This window comes from Impatiens glandulifera, chromosome 4 (assembly GCF_907164915.1).
Source record: "Impatiens glandulifera chromosome 4, dImpGla2.1, whole genome shotgun sequence".
Lineage (NCBI taxonomy): Eukaryota > Viridiplantae > Streptophyta > Magnoliopsida > Ericales > Balsaminaceae > Impatiens > Impatiens glandulifera.
The window spans coordinates 50,863,724-50,885,578 of NC_061865.1; the positions used below are offsets into that span (position 1 = coordinate 50,863,724).

General features: G+C 27.7%; 3 protein-coding genes and 1 non-coding gene across 4 annotated transcripts; 3 read left to right on the forward strand and 1 right to left on the reverse strand.

Moving 5' to 3' along the window:
• Positions 1 to 5,322: 5,322 nt before the first annotated feature.
• On the reverse strand, positions 5,323 to 5,394 carry TRNAE-UUC. The gene has a single exon. It is a non-coding gene; the product is annotated as a tRNA-Glu (tRNA).
• A 1,211-nt stretch (positions 5,395 to 6,605) lies between these two features.
• Positions 6,606 to 8,951, forward strand: LOC124936572 (laccase-7-like). The gene is made up of 5 exons (XM_047477080.1): positions 6,606 to 6,698; positions 6,780 to 6,931; positions 7,199 to 7,443; positions 7,529 to 7,657; positions 7,852 to 8,951. Exons 1-5 carry the CDS (start codon positions 6,606 to 6,608, stop codon positions 8,949 to 8,951), a joined length of 1,719 nt encoding a protein of 572 aa, XP_047333036.1.
• A 1,757-nt stretch (positions 8,952 to 10,708) lies between these two features.
• On the forward strand, positions 10,709 to 11,296 carry LOC124935342. The gene has a single exon (XM_047475780.1). It carries the CDS (start codon positions 10,709 to 10,711, stop codon positions 11,294 to 11,296), a length of 588 nt encoding a protein of 195 aa, XP_047331736.1.
• Positions 11,297 to 13,039: 1,743 nt separating this feature from the next.
• Positions 13,040 to 16,647, forward strand: LOC124933547 (60S ribosomal protein L35a-3-like). The gene is made up of 5 exons (XM_047473961.1): positions 13,040 to 13,140; positions 13,216 to 13,251; positions 13,337 to 13,571; positions 13,653 to 13,695; positions 16,464 to 16,647. The coding sequence occupies exons 1-4, from the start codon at positions 13,109 to 13,111 to the stop codon at positions 13,692 to 13,694; spliced, it is 345 nt and encodes a 114-aa protein (XP_047329917.1). The 5' UTR covers positions 13,040 to 13,108; the 3' UTR covers position 13,695; positions 16,464 to 16,647.
• Positions 16,648 to 21,855: the final 5,208 nt, after the last annotated feature.

Sequence of the window (21,855 nt, forward strand, 5' to 3'; positions counted from 1 at the left end):
TACCAACTATTTCGTACATATATGTAGATGATTCATTTTTATATTCTAGTCTGAATAATACTTATAATCGTCGGTGATTCATTTGATGCTAATACATTTCGATTCTGTTGGTGATCTTTTCTCGAGTGTGTGTTCGCCCCCTTCTTAACAACAAAGGAGATTAAATAATTGAATTTGGAGTTTTTTTTTATTTTTTCAAAAAAAAAGTTACTCGATTTGATCTTTCATATGGATGACCTCTTACAGATATCATTCTATGATTTGTATGAATTTCTCACTATTTTGATCGTATATGTAGATGATCCATTTTTATATACTCTAGTCTGAATAATACTTTCAATCGTCGGTAGTTTATTACTAATACCTTTCGATTGTGTTGGTGATCCTTTCTCGAGTCCATGTCCGTCCCCTTCTTAACAACAAAGGAGATGATATAATCAAATTTGGAGTTATTTTCATTTTTACAATAAAAAGTTAACCGATTTGATCTTTTGTATGGAGGACCTCTTATAGGTATCCTCCTACTATTTGTATGAATTTCTCACTATTACGGCTATATATGGAGATGATCCATTTTTATATTATCGTTCGAATAATACTTCTAATTGTCGGTGAGTCGTTTATTGTTAATACCTTTCGATTGTATTGGTGATCCTTTTCTTGAGTCTGTGTCCGTCCCCTTCTTAACAACAAAGGATATGAAATAATCGAATTTTAAGTTATTTTCATTTTTTAAATAAAAAATAACTCGATTTGATCTTTCATATGGATGAACTCTTACAAGGTATCCTCCTATGATCTGTATAAATTTCTAATTAATTCACCATATATGTAGATGATCCATTTTTATATTCTAGTCCGAATAATACCTCCAATCGTTGGTGTGTCGTTTGTTGCTAATACTTTTTGATTGTGTTGCTGATCCTTTCTCGAGTTCGTGTTCGTCCCCTTGTTAGCAACAAAGGAGATGAAATAATCGAATTTGGAGTTATTTTCATTTTTTCAATAATAAGTTATTCGATTTTATCTTTCATATGAAGGATCTCTTACAGGTATACTCCAATGATTGGTATGCATTTCTCACTATTTCTCCCATATATATATATATATGATCCATTTTTATATTCTAGTCTGAATAATACTTTCAATCGTCGGTGAGTCGTTTGTTGTTAATAACTTTCGATTTTGTTAGTGATCCTTTCTCGAGTCCTTGTTCGTCCCCTTGTTAACAACAAAGGAGATGGAATAATCGAATTTGTAGTTATTTTATTTTTTTCAACAAAAAGTTACTTTATTTGATCTATAATATGGAGGACCTCTTACAGGTATCCTCCTATGATTTGTATGAATTTCTCACTATTTCAGCCATATATGTAGATGATCCATTATTATATTCTAGTCCAAATAATACTTCCAATCGTCGGTGGGTCGTTTGTTGCTAATAACTTACGATTGTGTTGATAATTCTTTCTCGAGTTCATGTCCGTCTCTTTTAGCAATAAAGGATATAAAATAATCGAATTTAGAGTTATTTTTATTTTTTCAATAAAAAATTATTTGATTTGATCTTTCATATGGATGACATTTTACAAGTATCCTCCTATGATTTGTATGAATTTCTCAATTACTATTTCGGTCATATATGTAGATGATCCATTTTTATATTCTAGTTCGAATAATACTTTCAATCGTCGGTAGATCATTTATTGCTAAAACTTTCTATTGTGTTGGTGATCCTTTCTTGAGTCTGTGTTAGTCCCCTTCTTAACAAGAAATGAGATAAAATAATCGAATTTAGAGTTATTTTTATTTTTTCAATAAAAAGTTACTCGATTTGAACTTTCTTATGGATGACTTCTTACAAGTATTCTCCTATGATTTGTATGAATTTCTCACTATTTCGGTTTATATGTAGATATTCATTTTTATATTCTAGTCCAGTAATACTTCTTATCGTCGATGGGTCGTTTATTGCTAATACTTTTCGATTGTGTTGGTGATCATTTCTTGAGTCTCTGTCCGTCCCCTTCTTAACATCAAAGGAGATGAAATAATCGAATTTAGAGTTATAATCATTTTTTCAATAAAAAGTTACACGATTTGATCTTTCATATGGATGACTTCTTACAAGTATCCTACTATGATTTGTTTAAATTTTTCACTATTTCGGTCATATATGTAGATGATCCATTTTTATATTCTAGTCCGAATAATATTTCCAATCGTTGGTGGGTCGTTTGTTGCTAATACCTTTCAATTGTGTTGGTGAACCTTTCTCGAGTTTGTGTCCATCCTCTTCTTAACAACAAAGGAGATGAAATAATCGAATGTGGAGTTATCTTCATTTTTTCAATAAAAAGTTACTCGATTTAATCTTTTATATAGATGACATTTTACAAGTATCCTCATATGATTTGTATGAATTTCTCACTATTCCGGCCATATATGTAGATGGTCAATTTTTATATTCTAGTATGAATAATACTTCTAATCGTCAAAGAGTTGTTTGTTGTTAATATATTTTGATTGTGTTGGTGATCCTTTTTCTAGTGTGTGTCCGTCCCATTCTTAACAACAAAGTAGATGAAATATTGAATTTGAAGTTATTTTTTATTTTTTCAATAAAAAAATTACTCGATTATTTTTCATATGGAGGACCTTTTATAGGATCTCCCATTGTTTGTATGAATTTCTCACTATTTCAGCCATACATGTAGATGATCCATTTATTTGGCAAGATCTTTTCCGACGTTGTTTATCAACTCTCGCATAGGAATATTTTTAAATGCCGCTTAAAATCTTTGGTAGAGATTTTTCCGACAACGTTTTATTGGTTCGTTCGACTTACTCTATTACAACCATCATCGTTTAAGAACTCAAATGATCTTTAGAAGAATTTCATTAAATTGCATAATCGTTGGATCATTTTTAATGAGAGCTTAATTTTTATAAATTTTTTATGCAATTTAATATCTAGATTTTTAATTATTGATTTTGATTTTGTAGAGGGTATCTTGTATTGTTTACTAATTAATATCCTATGTATAATTTATTTTGAATTTAATGATAATTAATTTCTTATAAAAATAAAATAAAATTAGTGGGTTATATCATATTTTTAGGTAGCGTTTGGTATGTGGTACAAATTTTATAGGGTATAAGTTGTATATATGTATAAATTGTAACGATGTGTAAATAATATAGAGTAATATAAATTATATAGGTTATTGATGTTTGGTATAAATTATAAGAAATGATATAAGCTGTATATGGTTTATATTTGTGTTTGATATATAGTATAAGGATGTAGTATAAGTTGTATAAATATTAATTATTATTATTTTATATTTATTTATATTATAAATAATATTGTTTATTGTTATAAATTATTGTACTATTATTTAATAATTAATGTAAATTTAATTAACATATAAAAAATTAATTATAATATAAACGATAAATTATATTTATTTAATTTAAATATTATTAATAATTGTAATAAAATAAAAATATTATTTATAATATAGAAAATAATAATTAATAAAATTATCGTTATAAAAATAAATAAATATTTTTAATTAAAATATTAAATTATTTAAAAAATATCAATATTAAAAATAATTATATATAGTAATAATATTGTTAAAACTAAATAAAATATATTTAATATATTATATAATAATATAGTATTAATAAAGAGTATAATAAAAAAATTAAAAATTAAATGATATGAATATAGTATTGTACCTAGGGACTAGTTACTATATTATGTCAAATATGAGTTACAAATTATATAGGAGAATAAATTTAGACCAATAGTAAAAATATAAAAAACATCGTATTAAAACACTATTGGTATAATTTATACTATACTAATAATGTAGTACCCCTTTTACTACCAGCCAAACATACCCTAAGTAATTTTGTTTTGTTGACGAAATTAATCGTTCAAACATCATTTCTATATATATAAAATGTTGTTTCTCCTAGTTGTCTTAAACAAACAAAGAAGAACCCTTTAAATGGTACTATTGGACTTTATATCCAATTGTCCTTGGTCTACTTTTACATTTGAGATATTCATCATACCAATAAGCTCACCTTAGGACTTTATTCATTGCGATAAATTGAATATATTTGGAAACTTAATATTGAACATTTTCTTCTAGAAAGATATTATGAGTTGGTTTGCTTTATTTTCTTATTTGTTGATTTTTTGGAACATATTTGTTTGGTTTGTGGTTGATTGAGTTTGAACGTTGTTAGATGTGTTTGTTTGAGTTGAAATTCGAAATGAAGGATGCACAATTGTATTGAACTGTCTTTAGAACTCGGGAACTCGGGATAGGGTTTTTTTCTCTCATATACATAACAATGTCTTCATTTAAAATAATTAATTAAATTTTATAAATATCGTTTTTAAAACATGTACAAAATTTTAAAACAACTAACTAATTGATTAGTTTGCCTTAAATAATTCAAATTCAAATGAACTAGAACAATGTTGACATTTTAGATCAATGCACATACACTCCACATTTTAGCATTATTACTTATTAGGGTTCAAATTATATATATATATATCTCAAACTCATTGTCGAATAATTTTTTTTTATATAAGAATGATCATTAATAGAATGAAATAAACAAAATGTATGTATTTAAAAATTTTATATCCTTGAAGTTGTGAGGCATAGAGATCAATTAAATATATTTTTTTATTTTGTTATGAGTTAATTGAATAATAAAAAAAATATAAGTCTAAAAAAATAATTTAAAATATATCTATAAAAATAAATAAAAGTATATATATAAATAAGTCACAATATTATCAAACCTAACTAGATAAATTCAGATTTTTTTTTTATTTCTTAGTTAGATTTTGACAAAACTCTAAGTCTAATTTAATCTCCACACTCATAAATATATATATATATTCTTTCACTTTATTTGAAACATGTATCTAATAATAACTTTTAATTTTTGTGTTCACAATAATCAACATTATGTATTTTATTAATCAAATATTTATTTATTTTAAAAGAAAAAGTTTATGTATTTTATTATTTTAAACAATATATTTATTATTTATCTTTTCATAATATTTAAACAGATTAATGTATACTAATATATAAAAAAATTCAATTTATTAAATAGATGGATCAATAGTTGGTTAAAAGGAGTTGGGACATTCCCACCACCAAAACTAACAACAAAAAATAATAAGAATTGTTGAGCTAACAACTTATCACAAACAACCAATTTCACAAGGCATTTTATAAAAATAAAATATATTTTTTTTAATTTGAATAATGTAAAAAGTTCCGATGCCGGGAATCGAACCCGGGTCCCCTGGGTGAAAGCCAGATATCCTAACCGCTGGACGACATCGGATTATATATTTATGACTTTTGAGAAAATCTTCACAAGGAAGGGTATTTGTTCAATTCTTATAAAACTTAATCTATTTAATTAATTGTCATTAACTTTTAAAACTTATATATATCATTTTGTTGCTGTTTGAGTTTAAGATGGGTGGTTTTATTTTAAAGAATAATCACATTTATTAATTTATTAAATTATAAAATTATAAAATTATCAAAAATGTGTTCATGTTATAAAATGAATTGTCATAAATTATCTATGAACTAGGAGGAGCTCGAAAACAAGTGAATCCGGAGTTGATAATGTTTTCATTGTTTCATCGTCAACCTAACATTTTTAGACCAAAAATAACATTTATGTGTGAAGTTTTAATGTTTATATTTCATCTCATGATTTACTTACCTTATATTTTTTCTTTTATATATATGCGAGAAACTTATTTCCGATATACTTTTCTAAGATCATGTTTATTATTGTAAAAATTTATTCAATATTTTTCATGTATGTTATTATTCTTTTCTTCATTTCACATTCTATTTTATTTTTTTCATATTCTTAGTTTGTTACTAATATGTTGATTATTATTATTTTTTTTTACTTATTAACTAAACATGTGCTTATTTACGTCATAGCTGGTTTATAATTTATGTATTATTTTACACAAATTAATTGACATATCTTAGTCAATTAAAAAGAATATTTTAAAAAACAAACAAAAAGGTATATTATGACTTGTCTTCATATATAAGTAATTAACAAAGATCTTAGTGGCTCCAAATGTTGAATAGTAGAAAGGTTAAAAATAATAATATTTGATTTTCTTGAAAGTGAGATTTAATTTCAATGGCTTGCCAACTCAACTAATCTAAATATTCAACCATGGAAGGTTCCAATTTAGACTAATTAATTATATTGATGGCCAACTCAATCTGTTACATAACCAAAATTTTGTAAGTGGGAATTTAATTTATAGTCAATATTGAAGAAATTTAATATTATCTTTGTGTATACGCAATCATGAAAGAGGTTGAAGAACCCCCCCTGCCCTATATGTTTATTGCAAGTTTCTCTACCTAATCTAGGCTAAATAAAATATAATTAAATGTTTTCAAACTTAAAACATTAAAATATATGTCTATTTGTTTTTCTATATAAATCATAGCCAAATAGAAAACATTTCCATGCAAACCACACAATCAAACCTTAATTTCTCTCTAGCCATGGCAAATCGAATGTTATTGCAAGCATGTGTTTTATCTCTTATCGCTTTCTTCTCACTCGCATCGGCTGCCATTGTCGAACATTCTTTTCATGTAATCTTTCTTTGTACCTTAGTGTTTTAATTGAGATTCAAGTATATAATATATGTGTTTTATAATATAACATTTTTTCAGGTGCAAAACTTGACCGTTCAACGACTTTGCCAGAGTCGAGTGATAACTGTTGTTAATGGAAGTCTTCCGGGACCAACGATTAGGGTTCATGAGGGTGATACACTCGTTGTGCATGTTGTTAACAAGTCTCCATATAACATCACTATCCATTGGTACCTAATACTTTATTTATCTCTAACTTTCAATTGGCTTAACCATTTTATTTTTAACTTCAAAGTTTATATTAAAAAAGTGGATGAAGAAGAAAAAACAATTATGTAATGTGACTAGATTGGATAACTTCTAAGTTAGAAATAGATGTCAATAACATAAATTTCAATTAATTAGTCCATAAGTATATATTAAAATGTCAACTAACCACAAATATTATAGTAAATTGTGTGAGAGTGACACTTGATTTTTATTTTTTTCCTTTGCAGGCATGGGATTTTTCAACGTTTAAGTGGTTGGTCTGACGGTCCCGACTTCGTGACTCAATGTCCAATAAGACCCGGTAATAGCTACACTTATCGGTTCAACATAACCGGTCAAGAAGGGACTCTTTGGTGGCATGCTCACGTTCAATGGCTTCGAGCCACCGTTTATGGCGCACTAATAATACGACCTAGAATCGGGCACACTTACCCCTTCCCTAAACCTCATAGAGAATACCCTATTGTCCTAGGTAAAGGAATTACTAATTGATCGAACTTTTACATCAAATTATTTTATGTTTTGTGAATATATAATCGTAAATCGATAAATTGTAGGAGAGTGGTGGAACGCTAATGTTATTGACGTCGAGAACCAAGCGCTTGTTAGCGGAGGAGCCCCAAACAACTCTGATGCTTATACAATTAACGGACGACCCGGTGACCTTTACCCATGTTCTAAGAATAGTAAGTAACATTCAAAGGAAAAATAAATAATTACTAGAAAATAAATTACACTTATTTATTAATGTTTTGTTAAGATAAAATAGTAAACACGCAATTTAACAAATTATTGCGTTACTATATGTTTAAAAGAGTAAACACAACAATTCTATATATTTTCATAAAATAATGGTTCAAATAATTATACACGATTTCAGGTACCTACACGCTAACCGTCGAGAAAGGAAAAACATATTTACTTCGGATCATCAACGCTGCACTCAATAACCAACTATTTTTCAAGATAGCCAACCATAAAATGACGGTTGTAGCCGTCGATGCAGCATACACCAAGCCATATATAACCGACGTTGTTGTCATCGCCCCGGGTCAAACCACCGACGTGTTACTATCAGCCGACCAAGCACCGGGCTCTTACTACATTGCGGCTCGACCCTACGCCAGTGCTGCTGGTGTCCCTTTCGATAACACAACCACAACCGGTATCATCATCTATAAAACCGCCACACCCTCGTTAACCCCAATCATGCCACCTCTACCCGCCTTCAACGACACGCCCACGGCATACAAATTCTCAAGCAACCTAACCGGGCTCGTTAACGGACCCCATTGGGTGCCTGTCCCACAAAACATTGACGAACACATGTTTATCACCATAAACTTGGGCTTGGTTCCATGTGGAAACGGGACCGGTAGCAACAACGCAACTTGCGGAGGCCCGTCCGGGCAGCGATTGGCTGCGAGCATGAACAACGAATCTTTCGTGTTGCCTAGCAAACTATCGATGTTGGAGGCTCACTTTCGCGATGTGAACGGAATCTACACACGAGATTTTCCCAACAATCCACCTTTAGTGTTCGATTACACTAATCCAAACAACAGCAACAACAACTCAATCTTGTTCACATCGAAGTCAACTAAGGTAAAGAAGCTCAAGTACAATTCTACGGTCGAGATGGTTTTGCAAAACACGGCATTGATTGGAATCGAGAACCATCCCATACATTTGCATGGATTTAATTTTCATGTCTTGGCTCAAGGTTTCGGAAACTATAACCGCGATAAAGATGCGAACAAAATGAACCTCGTGAACGCGCAAATTCGTAACACGATTGGCGTACCCGTCGGAGGTTGGGCTGTCGTTAGATTCACCGCAGATAATCCGGGAATTTGGATAATGCATTGTCATTTGGATGTTCATTTGCCATGGGGATTGGCTATGGCTTTTGAAGTTGAAAATGGAGGTACACCATCTACTACTCTGCCCCCTCCTCCATCAGATTTCCCCCAATGTTAAGAGACTAATATTATTGGAAAATGTCACCTTTTTTGGGATGAATGTTTTTTTCAATTCTTTGTGTTAAGTTAAGTTTTGTTGTTGGTATTGTTTGTGCTATAATTTCATATTTGTAATTTAGTGAAAAATTCAATTTCATACTGTTAAATTTGAAATAAAATCATATTTTATATTTTTTTTATTTTAGAAATTGATATTATTTTTATTTTCATGCACTATAAAAAAAAATTAGTTGCAAATTTTCAACTTATTTAATAAACTGAATTTTTCAAGTCAAATTGTATGAAGCCTTTGTAACAAATAACCATAAAATTTCGTGTGTATTAAAAAATTGAGTTTAATATTTTTTAATAGGAAGAATGTCAATTTTATCATCGAACTATAACGAAATATTCACGTATATCACTGAACTAATTTTTGTTCGTTTATATCATTGTGCTTGAGTTTAATGTTCACCTATATAACTGCTAGACAAAAACATCCAAATCTGTTAAGTTTTCTGTTAAATGATGATATGTGTGATTGACATGTCATTTTTTATAAAATTAATATATATTATATATTTATTTTTATTCACTATTTTAAATAATAAAACTTAATTTACATTTTCAAAGATATTAATCAAATAAATTATACATTTTGAGAAATATTAATAATAATTCATTTTTTTTAATTAATATATTTTCAACATTTATTTTTGTTTACATTTTTAAATAATAAAATTCGTTAATAAAAATAAATGTTAAAAATATATTAATAAAAAAAGTGAATTATTATTATTGTCTCTCAAAATGTATATATTGTTTGATTAATGTCTCTAAAAATATAAAAAATTTATTATTTAGAAATTATAAATAAAAATAAAATAAAAAATAATATATATTAATTTAAAAAGAATGACATGTCAATCAAATTTGTCATCATTTAACGGAAAATTTAACGGCCTTGGATGTTTTTGTTAACCAGTGATATAGATGAATATTAAGTTCAACTACAGTGATATAAACGAACAAAAATTAGTTCAGTAATATACGTGAATATTCCGTTAAATTTGATAATAAAATTAACCTTTTTCTATTTTTTAATTAGTTAAATAGTAAATTTATTTATGAACTAACCAATAATGTATCACCGAACATGCTGGACCAGTGGACCAAATTAAAATTGTTAATTTAAATACTATGATTATATTCTAACTTAATGGTTTAATTTAAAAAATATATATATATTTTAAAACCATAAATTATTTATAATAAGATTAATACTTTTAATTTTTATATATAATTTTTTTTATAAATCATAAACTCAATGATAAATTTAAATAAAATAATTTTAATCAATAATTTTATTTTAAATTTGTAATTTTAATCATTTATGTTGAAAGCCTGGTATGTTTTGAACTTTTGATAAGTTGAACTTCAAAAATCTTTATTTTTTGCTGAGAAGTTAATGATATAGTGCAAGTGTTCTACACTTTCAATATATGATAGTTCAACCGATTTCAATAGAGATTAGAGACTACAATAGTTTGACAACTCGATCTAAATTCTAACATCTGCAATTAGTTCGGCAAGCCTGGTATGTTTTATTAAGTTTAACTTTTCTTACTTTTAGTGTCTTGTGATGGAATTTGTATTCATTTGGTGAACTATTAGCAATTAGGTATTCATTTGGCAGATTGAATAATCAATATTCAATAATCATTCATATTTTAAATTTTAAATATATTGTATATTTATAATGTAGATTGATATTAAATGGATAAGCAAGAACTTCAGTTTCAATCTCAACATAATACTCAAGTTCCTAACGAAGTTAGGAATACTCAAGTTACTAATGGATCTAGTAATGGAGTTAGTGATACTCAAGTTACTATTGAAGCTAATGAAGCTACTATTGGTAAAAGGAAAAGAGAAGAATCTGATACTATCAATATTCCTAAATCAAATAGAAAAGCATCTCAAGTTTGGGATCACTTTACAAAGCTAGTAGATTCAAATCCACCTAGGTCACTTTGCAACTATTGTGGAAAAGATTATGCATGTGCCTCCAAAACTAATGGGACAAGTAATATGTGGAATCATTTAAGGACACAATGTAAAAATTCTCCCATTAGAAATTCATTGACAAAACAAACTGTTTTGTGTTTTGATACCAAAAAAGGTGTTGGAGGTGATCATTTGAAAACCACTCACTACAATTATGAAGCTTCTAGAAAGTGTTTGACAAAAATGATTTTTAAAGACAAATTAGCTTTTAGTGCAGTCGAGGGTGAAGGGTTTAGAGAATTCGCTCAATCTTTAGAATCTAGATTTGTTGTTCATATTTATTCGCGCAATCTCTAACGACCTTTAGAGATTGTAACACGTGAAGGAACAACCCTACTAAATTAAATAAAAATTAACTTAATTATAAAAATAAAAATTAAATACATTATATAAACATTAAAAAAATAAATTATATGAAAAAATGAGTCTATTGTTCTATTTTATTTAACATAATTTTTATTAGGTTAGTTATTTATTTATAATTATTTAACTTGAATATATAAATCAAATTGAATAAGTAATTTTATTCACAATATTAATTTTTATAATTTAAAATTATTTTATTATTTCAATTATTATTAATACATTAATTCATAAATATATGTTAATAATTTAACTTTGATAATTACATAGAAGATATATTAACACCTCAACCTTCCCATAACAAATATTTTTTAACTAACTTTAAAATATGTGTCTAAATTAAAAAAGATTAATTTATATAAAAATTAGTAAACATCATAAAAAAAAAAAAATGTTATAAACAAGAACATATTATTAGCTAAACATATTATTACACAATCATTCAAAAGATTTTAACTTACCTAGAAAATGATTGATTCCCGAAAAGAGAATGAATGGAAAAAACAAATACAGAACTGACAGGTTGAGGGAGGAATGAAATGTGGTAGCTTAATTTTTTTTTGTTAATTTGAATATATATATATATATATGAGAGTAAATGATATTTCAGTCAAATTGTGGGTTGACCCGCCTATAAATTTAAAACGGTTAAAAATAAAATTAAAAATATTATATGTATGTTTCAAATTTGCAACATAACCAAACAAGTACAACTTATTTAACCAACTAGACTAATAACACTTTATATTTTAAATTTAACACCAAATTAGATGAACGCGGAACATTTTAACAATATAAATTCAACTTTTTAACTAACTAATATACATATATATATATATAATGTTGCTTAATTTTTAAAGTGTTCGGATTGTCGGGTCGAGAGATGTGATTAATTTGGATATATATGTGAGAGTAAATGAATACTTGGGTCGGATTTTGGGTTGACCCGCCATAAATTTAAAAAGTTTAAAATAAAATTAAAAATGTTATAAGTATGTTTCGAATTTGCAACCTAACATAACAAGTACAACACTTTAACCAACCAAGCTAATAACATTTTACATTTAAAATAATGATTCTTAATTTTTAAATTGTCTCTGGGTCAAGAACTGTGGTTAATTGGAATATATATGTGAGAGTAAATGGATATTTAGGTTGGATTGTGAGTTGACCCGCCCATAAATTTAAAACGGATAAAAATAAAATTAAAAATGTTATAAGTATGTTTTGAACTTATAATCTAATTTAGGTGTATATTATTTAATCATTTATTGAAAAATATAATTAGGTTATAAACAAATATAAATGAATTATTAAAAAAATTATTTACAAAAGTTCAGCAAAAGACAATTTTAAAAATATTTATATATTCTTTTTTACAGAAAATAAAAAGTTATAGATTCACTAAAATTCAGTAGAGTAGTTAAATTAATGACGCATATATTTTATTTATTTGTTTATAATTATCATATAATAAGGTATACGATGATTATTAATGTTGTTAGTTATATATACTTTAATAGTAATAAAACTTATATTGTCATGTTCGAATGAAAATGTTTGATAGTTCGACTAAACCCGAAACCACCCGATCTAATTCGACCCGACCCGACCCGCAAATATGGGTAAACTTGTTTTCTTCCCACCTTTAGTCCCGCCTTTATTGATCAACAACCGCCTTTCATATTAGGGTTTAGCTTCTCTATCATTCTTTCGCCATTGGAAGGAATCTTCACAGCAATAGCCATGGTGAAGGGGCGTCAAGGAGAAACTATCAGGTAGAAATCTCTTGTCATTTCCATTTCTCTGTCTGTGTTTAAGATGTGGATTTACTCACACTGATTTCGTTTTAGGCTTTATGTGCGAGGCACGATTTTAGGATACAAAAGGTACGACTGATTATCCTCTCTCTTTTAGAAATCGTAATATACTTAAGTTGAATGTCTTCATGACTGTTGTATTTATTGGTTTTAGATCGAAGTCAAATCAGTATCCGAGCACTTCATTGTTACAGATCGAGGGAGTTAACACGAAAGAGGAAGTGACATGGTACCAAGGGAAACGCATTGCCTATATATACAAGGCCAAGGTGAAGAAGAACGGATCACACTACCGTTGCATTTGCATTTGGGGGAAGGTCTCACGTCCTCATGGTAACAGTGGAGTTGTTCGAGCTAAGTTCAAGTCTAACCTTCCTCCCAAATCTATGGTAAATACAATTTCGTATCTTTTAGATCATATTGTAATGGTATTATTCTGGTTTACTGATTTGTATTCCTTCTATTATCAGGGGGATAGAGTGAGGGTTTTCATGTACCCAAGCAATATCTGAGGTGAGTTGTCTGTTTAATATGGTTGTTTTTCAATAATATGCATTGCTTCTTGGTAAAAAAACTACTTAGTATTAGTTTTTGTTGAATGGTTCTTAAAAACTGACCCTATCTGGTTCTGTGATAATGTGTCTTATTATGGTGTTTTTTAGCTTTGTTAAGTCTCTCTGAACTTTCTGAAATACTGTTAATTAGAAATTGACAGTTAACCTAGCTCAATTACCAAATAATACCTTGAATTGAATGATAAACAATAGAACTAGAATGAGAACGAAGGGAAGATTACCTTGAATTGAATGGTGAACAATAGAACTAGAATGAGAATGAAGGAGGAAGATAAAAACTCTTAACAATCTAGGAGCATTTGAGAATTATTATTGGGAGAGGAAGGAGAGATAGAAACACTACAAGAGTTTTCTACCAATTAATTTCATGACAACAACTAATCTTTATACTATTCTATTTGTAATCGCCACTAACAGCTACTCAAACCATAGGACATTAGCCCTAATCCTTCTTTATCGTAATACTTCCCTACTCCATAATAATTTTTGTTTTTCAAACATTGAGTCATCAGATAGAATGTAAATATAGTTTTAAACATTTTTTTATAAAACACTTCTGGAGATTGGCACTTCACAGAGTGCAATCCTTATTATCAGTTCACATTTAAATACTTAAGAAGCAATTCACATTTAATTACTTAAGAAGCCTTATTTTAGGCTATGAGTTCCTCATTTTGTTCTTTCATGCTTTATTTTGACTTTTCGTTCTTCAAAGTTCTTTATTATTTGGATTGTCTTTTTCATTTTTCCTAGAGGATTTCCTGAAAAATAATTATTTGAGTTTCTTTTTTTTTTAATCAAGGAGAACTAGCTTGACACTCCAAAACTTATTATTTGAGTTTCTACCTATGGAAGAAATTGTATGTTGGTTAGCTTGAGCATAACCAAATGGTGGAAGTATGTATGTGTACTTCTCTGTTGTCTAATAGGATCAGTTCATTTATTGAATTCTTGAGTTTGCGGTAAACATTTAGTTGAATGAGGCAGAACACTTAATCAAGATTATGTGGCCTCTCAATCTGAGCATGGTATCATCTTGGCCAAATGAATGCAACAAACATGTCTTAGGGTTAGGTATAGTAAAGGGGAAATGTTCTTGAAGATAGAATATGCAAAGTAGTCCTCGAATTATTAGTTAAGATATAAATAGGGAACACTTAGTTGGAGATTCAATTGATATTCTTGATTAAGGTTTTGTAAAAAATATGTGAGGATAGACTTTTATAGTATTATGCATGAAATTGTATGGTTGTATATTGAATTGAAAGTTAGTATACACCCTCTCACCTCTTGTTGTCTCTAGTTCTATCCCAAGTTTCCTTTGTAACAATTGTATCAGAGCTATTGTCTATCCACTTGTGGAATTCGATAGATCTGTATCAACAAATTATGACCACCCCACTCTAGTCTCTACCAAAAGTCATTCATCTTCGATAACCAAGAAATGATTAAGATTGCAAGGTACAATCATTGTGGAAACCAAGAAGCAAATTGAGCTTAATACAATATAAGTTTCCGTGGAAGACATGTGAGAACAGTTAATCACCAAACTACTCTATTCCAACATCTAGAATCCTTGTGAATAAATATCATGTGATTAGAAGAATATGAAATGGCAAATGATATCATAAAGGTAATAGTGGTCCATTGAAAGAGTTGCAAGAGCCGTCAAGGGTCAAGAAAATGTTCCTTCAAAGAAGACATTACTTCTCTTAGGTAGAAAAACATAAACTCCCCAAGAAGAAGAAAGACAAAATGATGAAAATGTTAGTTTGTGATCGAGATTCGTTCTTGTCCAAAGGAAATATCACGGAAACAATTCCAAAGATAATGTTTGAAGATTTCATAATGATGCAACATTAGAAAATGGTTCCAAAATCTTCGCAAGGGAGTGTTTGAAGATGGTCCTAGCAAAGCGATTGTAGAAGGGGATTCAAAATGCTTAAATTTTGACAGTATATTTATTTTCTTGTTTAATAAGAAATCCTCTGTGGAATGAAGAAACATGGATTTCTACACGTTTGACCGGAATGGAGGGCGAGTGCAAGCAACTAAAAGGATGTGTTTTTGAAAGCCAATGAAAACCTTCCAAATGTAGTGGTCAACTCTAATATCAGAAGCTATTGGTGCTAAGTTTGTTTACCCATTCGATACAGGAATAGAATCTCTTGTTGGTTTTTCGGCATAATACATAATCAAACCCCGAAGTAGAATCAAAGTCTCTTTGTTTTCTTTCTTTTGATTTTAATGTTTTTTAAACCTTCACCGAGGACAATGAAGATTTGAAATGTTCTTGAAAATAGAAGGCTATGAGAGTTAGAATATAGATAGAGTACACAATTGGTAATATTATTGATTAATGTTGTGTATATATATATATACATGTGACTGAGGATAGACTTTTATAGTATTGTTTGGATATTGATTGGAAAGTTAATCTACTCCCCTCTAATCCTCGGTTCTGTATGTCGAATGTTTGGAGACAGAAAGATCTTTGTTTTTGTAACTCGAAACATTGTCAAATACTGAAAACAAAAAACAATAAATGTTTCGAAATTGAGCCAATGTTTCAAATACATATAATCTACATCTTCTTCCTCCGCAAAATCTCTTTAACTTGTAAACCATTTATATTTATTTTCCTAATATGAAATTGTATGATAATAATATTGACATAATTTTTGTCCACTTGCTTGCAATCAATAGGGGGTAAGATGGAAACCAGCAGCAGCATCAAGACATTTAATTTGGTCTGTCATTTTCTTTGTTTTGTTTGTTCATGGATCATTTGAAGTTGTGTGGTCCATGTCAGATTTTTGTATTGGCACTTCTTGTTTGGGGTATGAAAACTCGATAATGTTAGTGATGGAGGAGTTTGGCATTCTAGTGATATCTTAGCATTTTTGTTGTTTTTTCTAATATGGAAGTTAGGCACATAGAAATTGAATATAAAACAATTAGTGGTTCTTGTATTGAGTCATGTATGTAGTGAGTTTTGCCTGAAAAGTAATAGTGTAGTATCTACATCTATCTGCCTAACTTTGAAGCTTTTGAGTGGTGGTCAAACCTTTCTTAATTTATTTTTTATTTGAAAAGTTTATTGCATAATAGTATAATACTACTAGTCTCTTCTTTACCTTAGCTACTTTTGAATCTCACATTTGCTTGAAAAGAACCTGTGATTTGATCATCGATTGAGATGTTTTGTCAATGGTCTTAAAAACTTAAGACACAAGTACTTCTAATACAGTTAAGGTTGTGTCAGTATTTGTTTAATCAATTGAATTGCATATTTATTAATGTTTAATCTTATGTTTTATTTTCAAAAAATTACAGTTAACAGTTATGACGGTAGGTGATGCATGATAGTTTCTTACATTAAAATAAATAAAAAATTATGTTGTTAAGAATAACACTAAAATGACTGTGTTAAAAGGTTATATAAGATTATGATTTAAAAATATCACTATACAAATTTAAAAGAAGAAATAAATTATATAACAAAAAAAAAATCTTTAACCAAATTAAAAAAAATATATTTTTTCTTATTAATTGGCAATGTGAAAAAATAATTAGATCATTGTGATCTAACATTAATTGATTTTTTATATATATAATTTGTTAAATTAACTTGAGTATAAGGGTATTATTTAAAAAGTTCAATTCTTACTTAAAAAACTAATTAAGTTAAAGTATGGTTAATATTTTTAAAAATTGTTCATTTTTTAAAATTAAAAAAAGTAATTAATTTTTCTTTATGTTTTTATTCTCATCCTACTGTTATGAAATTCCAATTTAAAAGAGTTGTATTATTGTCCTTAATTTCCCATCTTAAATGTATTTATATTATTTTTTGAAAATAAAATAAATATGTTGTCACTTATTATTAAATTAGAATGTCACAAACAAACTAAATTAGTTGAAAGTACACATCACATTATTTAATATTTATTATGAAAAAATAAAATTATTTTTATATATTTATTTTTTTAAAAAAAGCACAAGTCAAGTTCTTACATCTCACCATTAATATAAGTTTAAATTTGAGTAATTATTTGTAACTAACACATCACGCCGTGGGCCCCACATTCCATGTGCTTTGAACACAACGCGCTTTTCTTATGCCCCATTTTCTTTCTTTTTATTAGGTCATTCCCATTTTAAACGTGATTTCCTTTTTTTTTTTAATATTCAAATTTATATACTCTTAATTTTAAAATATATATAAAAAAAAACGTTAAATTTTTTAAATACATAACAAATATAGCATCATCCAAATTATGAACAATATAAAATACTTTAAAAAAACATTACTTAACATAATACTAACTTTATAAGAGAATAAACATCTTTAATTTGATATATATATATAATAGAGAATAATAAAATAATTATGTTATCTAAATGTCACATTTTTTATATTAAAAAGTGTCAATTATGAATTGTATTAGCAGCTTCTAGAATTAAATTCAAATAAAGAATAAATAAAAATAATGTCGTCATTTTAATTGTTTTTATATATAATGATAAACTTCATAGAGAGTAATGAAATAATGAAAGTTATAATAATTGAATATTATATGACAAGTTTTAAGGTTTAAAGAATTTTCAAATGTTAATTGTAAAAGAAGCTAAGTTTAAGAGTCGGATTTCACTTATTAAATAAATTCAAGGACCTACATAGTTGTTTACCCTTTTCTTAAAAAAATATATTATTTGGATGGTTATTTTTCTAAGCTCAGTCTCGGCTTTTGATAGTATCTTTCACGCGCTATTATATTTATTGATTTTATTATTATATCAATAAAAAAAACTATATAATAATAAACTATTCACTTCTATTTTTTCTTTTTCATTTTAATTAAAAAATATTATTATTAGGATTATTCTAGTGAAATTTTATTATTTTTATATGAAATTCAATATCACTTTTTAAATAAACAAATTCATATGTGGTTAGTGACTTCACATATAATGAAAATATCGATATCACTTATTATAAAAAGATTACTCAAATTTACTTAATATAATACTAATATTTTTATCATTAGAAATTTGTTTAAAATTATATTTTGTATGTACAATATGTTGAATGTTAAGAACAAATCCTTGTTTATATATATTATATATATAAGCTAAAAAAAATAATTATATATAAGCTAGTGTTTAAATTTATTGAAAGAACCTTCCGTAAGTTCACACTTAATATGTCAATAACTTAAACTTTTAATATTGATGACTAATGAGCAATTTACCTTTTTTTAAATGTTTTCTTCTAGTATTATACATATTTTAAAGAACATGACAAAATAGTTTAAGCGCTTTATTTTTAAACGTGTAGATGAAGTCGCAATTTTTCGACTTCTAAAACAAACTAAATAATTCGTAAATCTTGTACAAACTTTTGATTTAGTAAAAGAACATATTGAACTATTCACTTTGTAAACGAGGTTTGATCTTAAAAAGAAAATAAAAGTAGATTCTAGTTTATGGTCTTTACGATTTCACTATATAATTTTAGAATAACCGAAACAAACAAGGCAAAAAAAAGAAGAGGGATATGGAAATACTACATTAGTTATGTGTAAGAATCAAACCCTAATAGATCAAGAATTAGGGTTTCTTGAAAACCCATGTATATTATTTCCTTATAACTATGTCCCTTTCTTTTTATTTATTATACCCTTCCTTCAATTTGTTTACAAGTGTTGTACCCTACACATAGGGTTAAGGGTTTTTCTATCCATGAATTTACAAATTCCTAAAGGGCCGGATAAGATTATGGTGCCTCAACTCTTGTTCATATATATAAATGCATTTAATTAAGCTCTATTAATATTTTTTTAAATAAAATCCCTATCTCATTTATGACATTTGGCCAACTTCTATGCCTATCACAAGCTTTACCGGCTATGCCGGTCATCATGAACCTTAATTTATAGGAAAATTATTTATCTTACATCCAATTAAATAATTTTATCACAATGGGTCAATTACTCAAATTCTCAATAATTTCAATTATTAATAACCCATCAAGGTATTCAAGTGATAAAAGTTAGACTAAATTGTCATAAGTTAAATTCTAACTAAAAACGTTTTGAGAGTAAGAGATCATGGCAACATCGGTTATTTGAATAAACCATATATCTTACGTACCCTAGCTAATAGACCGATTTATAATTTTAAAACCGTATGTATGACCCTATAATCGATGATCAAATATTGTTTAGATCAGAATGATTCAAATCGATTTAAAATAAAAATAGTCTATTAATATTCATATTAAATATTACTATGATATATTAAGACTAATGATACATGTATTATAACTTATATGACACTTGGGATTTAAATTCGGAGCCGACCATTTTTTTTCTTAACATAAATGTTAGTTTATTAGGAAGATATTTACCTTATATAAATATATTTATATTTATAATTTTTTATTTAGTTTACTTTATATATTGAAATAATTTGATCAATGCTATTAACATTACAAGTTATATGTTATTTTTATCAGAATAATAATTTTAATTTTATTAATTAGTTTATAAATAATTTGCTTAAAGTAATTTATTATTTGTTTTGTTTTTGTAATAAATGCATAATAAGACCACTAGTATCCTGTTCCATCCGTGCAGTTATACTAGATAACTTGGATGTCTCATTGGACATTTAATGGAAGTCTTACTATTTTAAAAACATAACATGTGCTAAATTGCTGTTATATAATTAATATTTTTTTTTTAATTGACAAAATTACATAAAAACTTATTATTAATTTTTTATCATAATCATTTTCCTATTATAATACATATTAACTTCTGAAATTTTTGAATAATTTATTATTGATATCAACCTACCTTTTATATATAAAAGATGATAAGAATGAATTAAATATTTTTAAGAAGGAAATACAATATTACAAATTATTTGAATAAATCAATTATATATTATTTGATTGATTTATTTCTTTTATTTTTAAATATATATATATATATGTATATATATTCCTTACACGCCCCGCAAAATTGGCATGTCGTCGGCTACATAAAGTTTTGAACGAAGATTTTGGAAGGGAGCTCGAGTCAATGACTTTGTTAACAAATCTGTTGACTGATATTGAATATTGACATAAGACACAAAAATGCAACCTTTTTTGAGACAACATCACGAACAAAGTGAAGGTCAATAGCAATGTGCCGCCAGATTGAGAGCGAGTTGAGTGGCACCCATGTTGTCACACAAAATCCGCGGCGTGGGAAGCGAACGAAATTCCAAGGTCGGCAAAGAGATGATGAAGCCAACAAACTTTAGAAGTTGTAGTGGCCAAGGCCCTATACTCGGCCTCGATGGAAGAGCGAGCAACCCTGCACTGTTTTCGTGACCGCCACGAGATAGGATTAGACCCAAGAAAGACAACATAGGCGGATGTCGATTTCCCGTCAACGAGATCACCGCCAAAAGTCAAAGAATGGGTGAGATTGTTGGGTTGAAGAGAAAAATAAGGAATGACATATTGTTGAAATTAATATTTTTTAATTAATTATGGTATTGATTAGGATAATATCAAAGATTATAAGTTACATTATTTAATTTTAAGATAGAAAAAAATTTATCACAAGCGTCCCCTCACGTGCGAGATTATAGAAGATCCCCTTTAAGTTCAAACAATTCCATTAAATTGAGTCTAATTGTATGTGTGATAACATCTACTATACCAAGAATATCAATGAACCCGATTATTGCAATTGCTCAAGATACCCTTTTTTAGTTTAGCTTCTAGGGTCTATTTCTTATTTCAAGATCTCTCTTACTAACTGAAATCAAAGAATTAGAAGATCTAGTGATGGTATGATTGAAGAACAAGAAAATAATAACTATGTTGGTTGAACATAGTTATTATTTTCTTGTTCTTCAATCAATCGTACCATTACTAAATAAATATATAATCAAGATAAAAATATTTTCCTATTTTAGAATTAAATAACGTAACTTACAACCTTTTATATTATTTTAATCAATACCATAATTAATTAAAAACATTAATTTCAACGGAGAGTGAGAAGGGAGAAGCAACGGAGAAGAAGCCCATGTA

What these genes read in the sequence shown, in the direction of transcription:
- LOC124933547 (XM_047473961.1), top strand. Translation starts at nt 13,109, where the DNA reads ATGGTGAAGGGGCGTCAAGGAGAAACTATCAG. An exon ending in ACGATTTTAGGATACAAAAG is followed by an intron (nt 13,252 to 13,336) that starts GTACGACTGATT and finishes TATTGGTTTTAG; the next exon opens with ATCGAAGTCAAATCAGTATC. An exon ending in ACCTTCCTCCCAAATCTATG is followed by an intron (nt 13,572 to 13,652) that starts GTAAATACAATT and finishes TTCTATTATCAG; the next exon opens with GGGGATAGAGTGAGGGTTTT.
- LOC124935342 (XM_047475780.1), top strand. Translation starts at nt 10,709, where the DNA reads ATGGATAAGCAAGAACTTCAGTTTCAATCTCAACATAATACTCAAGTT.
- LOC124936572 (XM_047477080.1), top strand. Translation starts at nt 6,606, where the DNA reads ATGGCAAATCGAATGTTATTGCAAGCATGTGTTTTATCTCTTATCGCT. An exon ending in TTGTCGAACATTCTTTTCAT is followed by an intron (nt 6,699 to 6,779) that starts GTAATCTTTCTT and finishes ACATTTTTTCAG; the next exon opens with GTGCAAAACTTGACCGTTCA. An exon ending in TTACCCATGTTCTAAGAATA is followed by an intron (nt 7,658 to 7,851) that starts GTAAGTAACATT and finishes ACACGATTTCAG; the next exon opens with GTACCTACACGCTAACCGTC.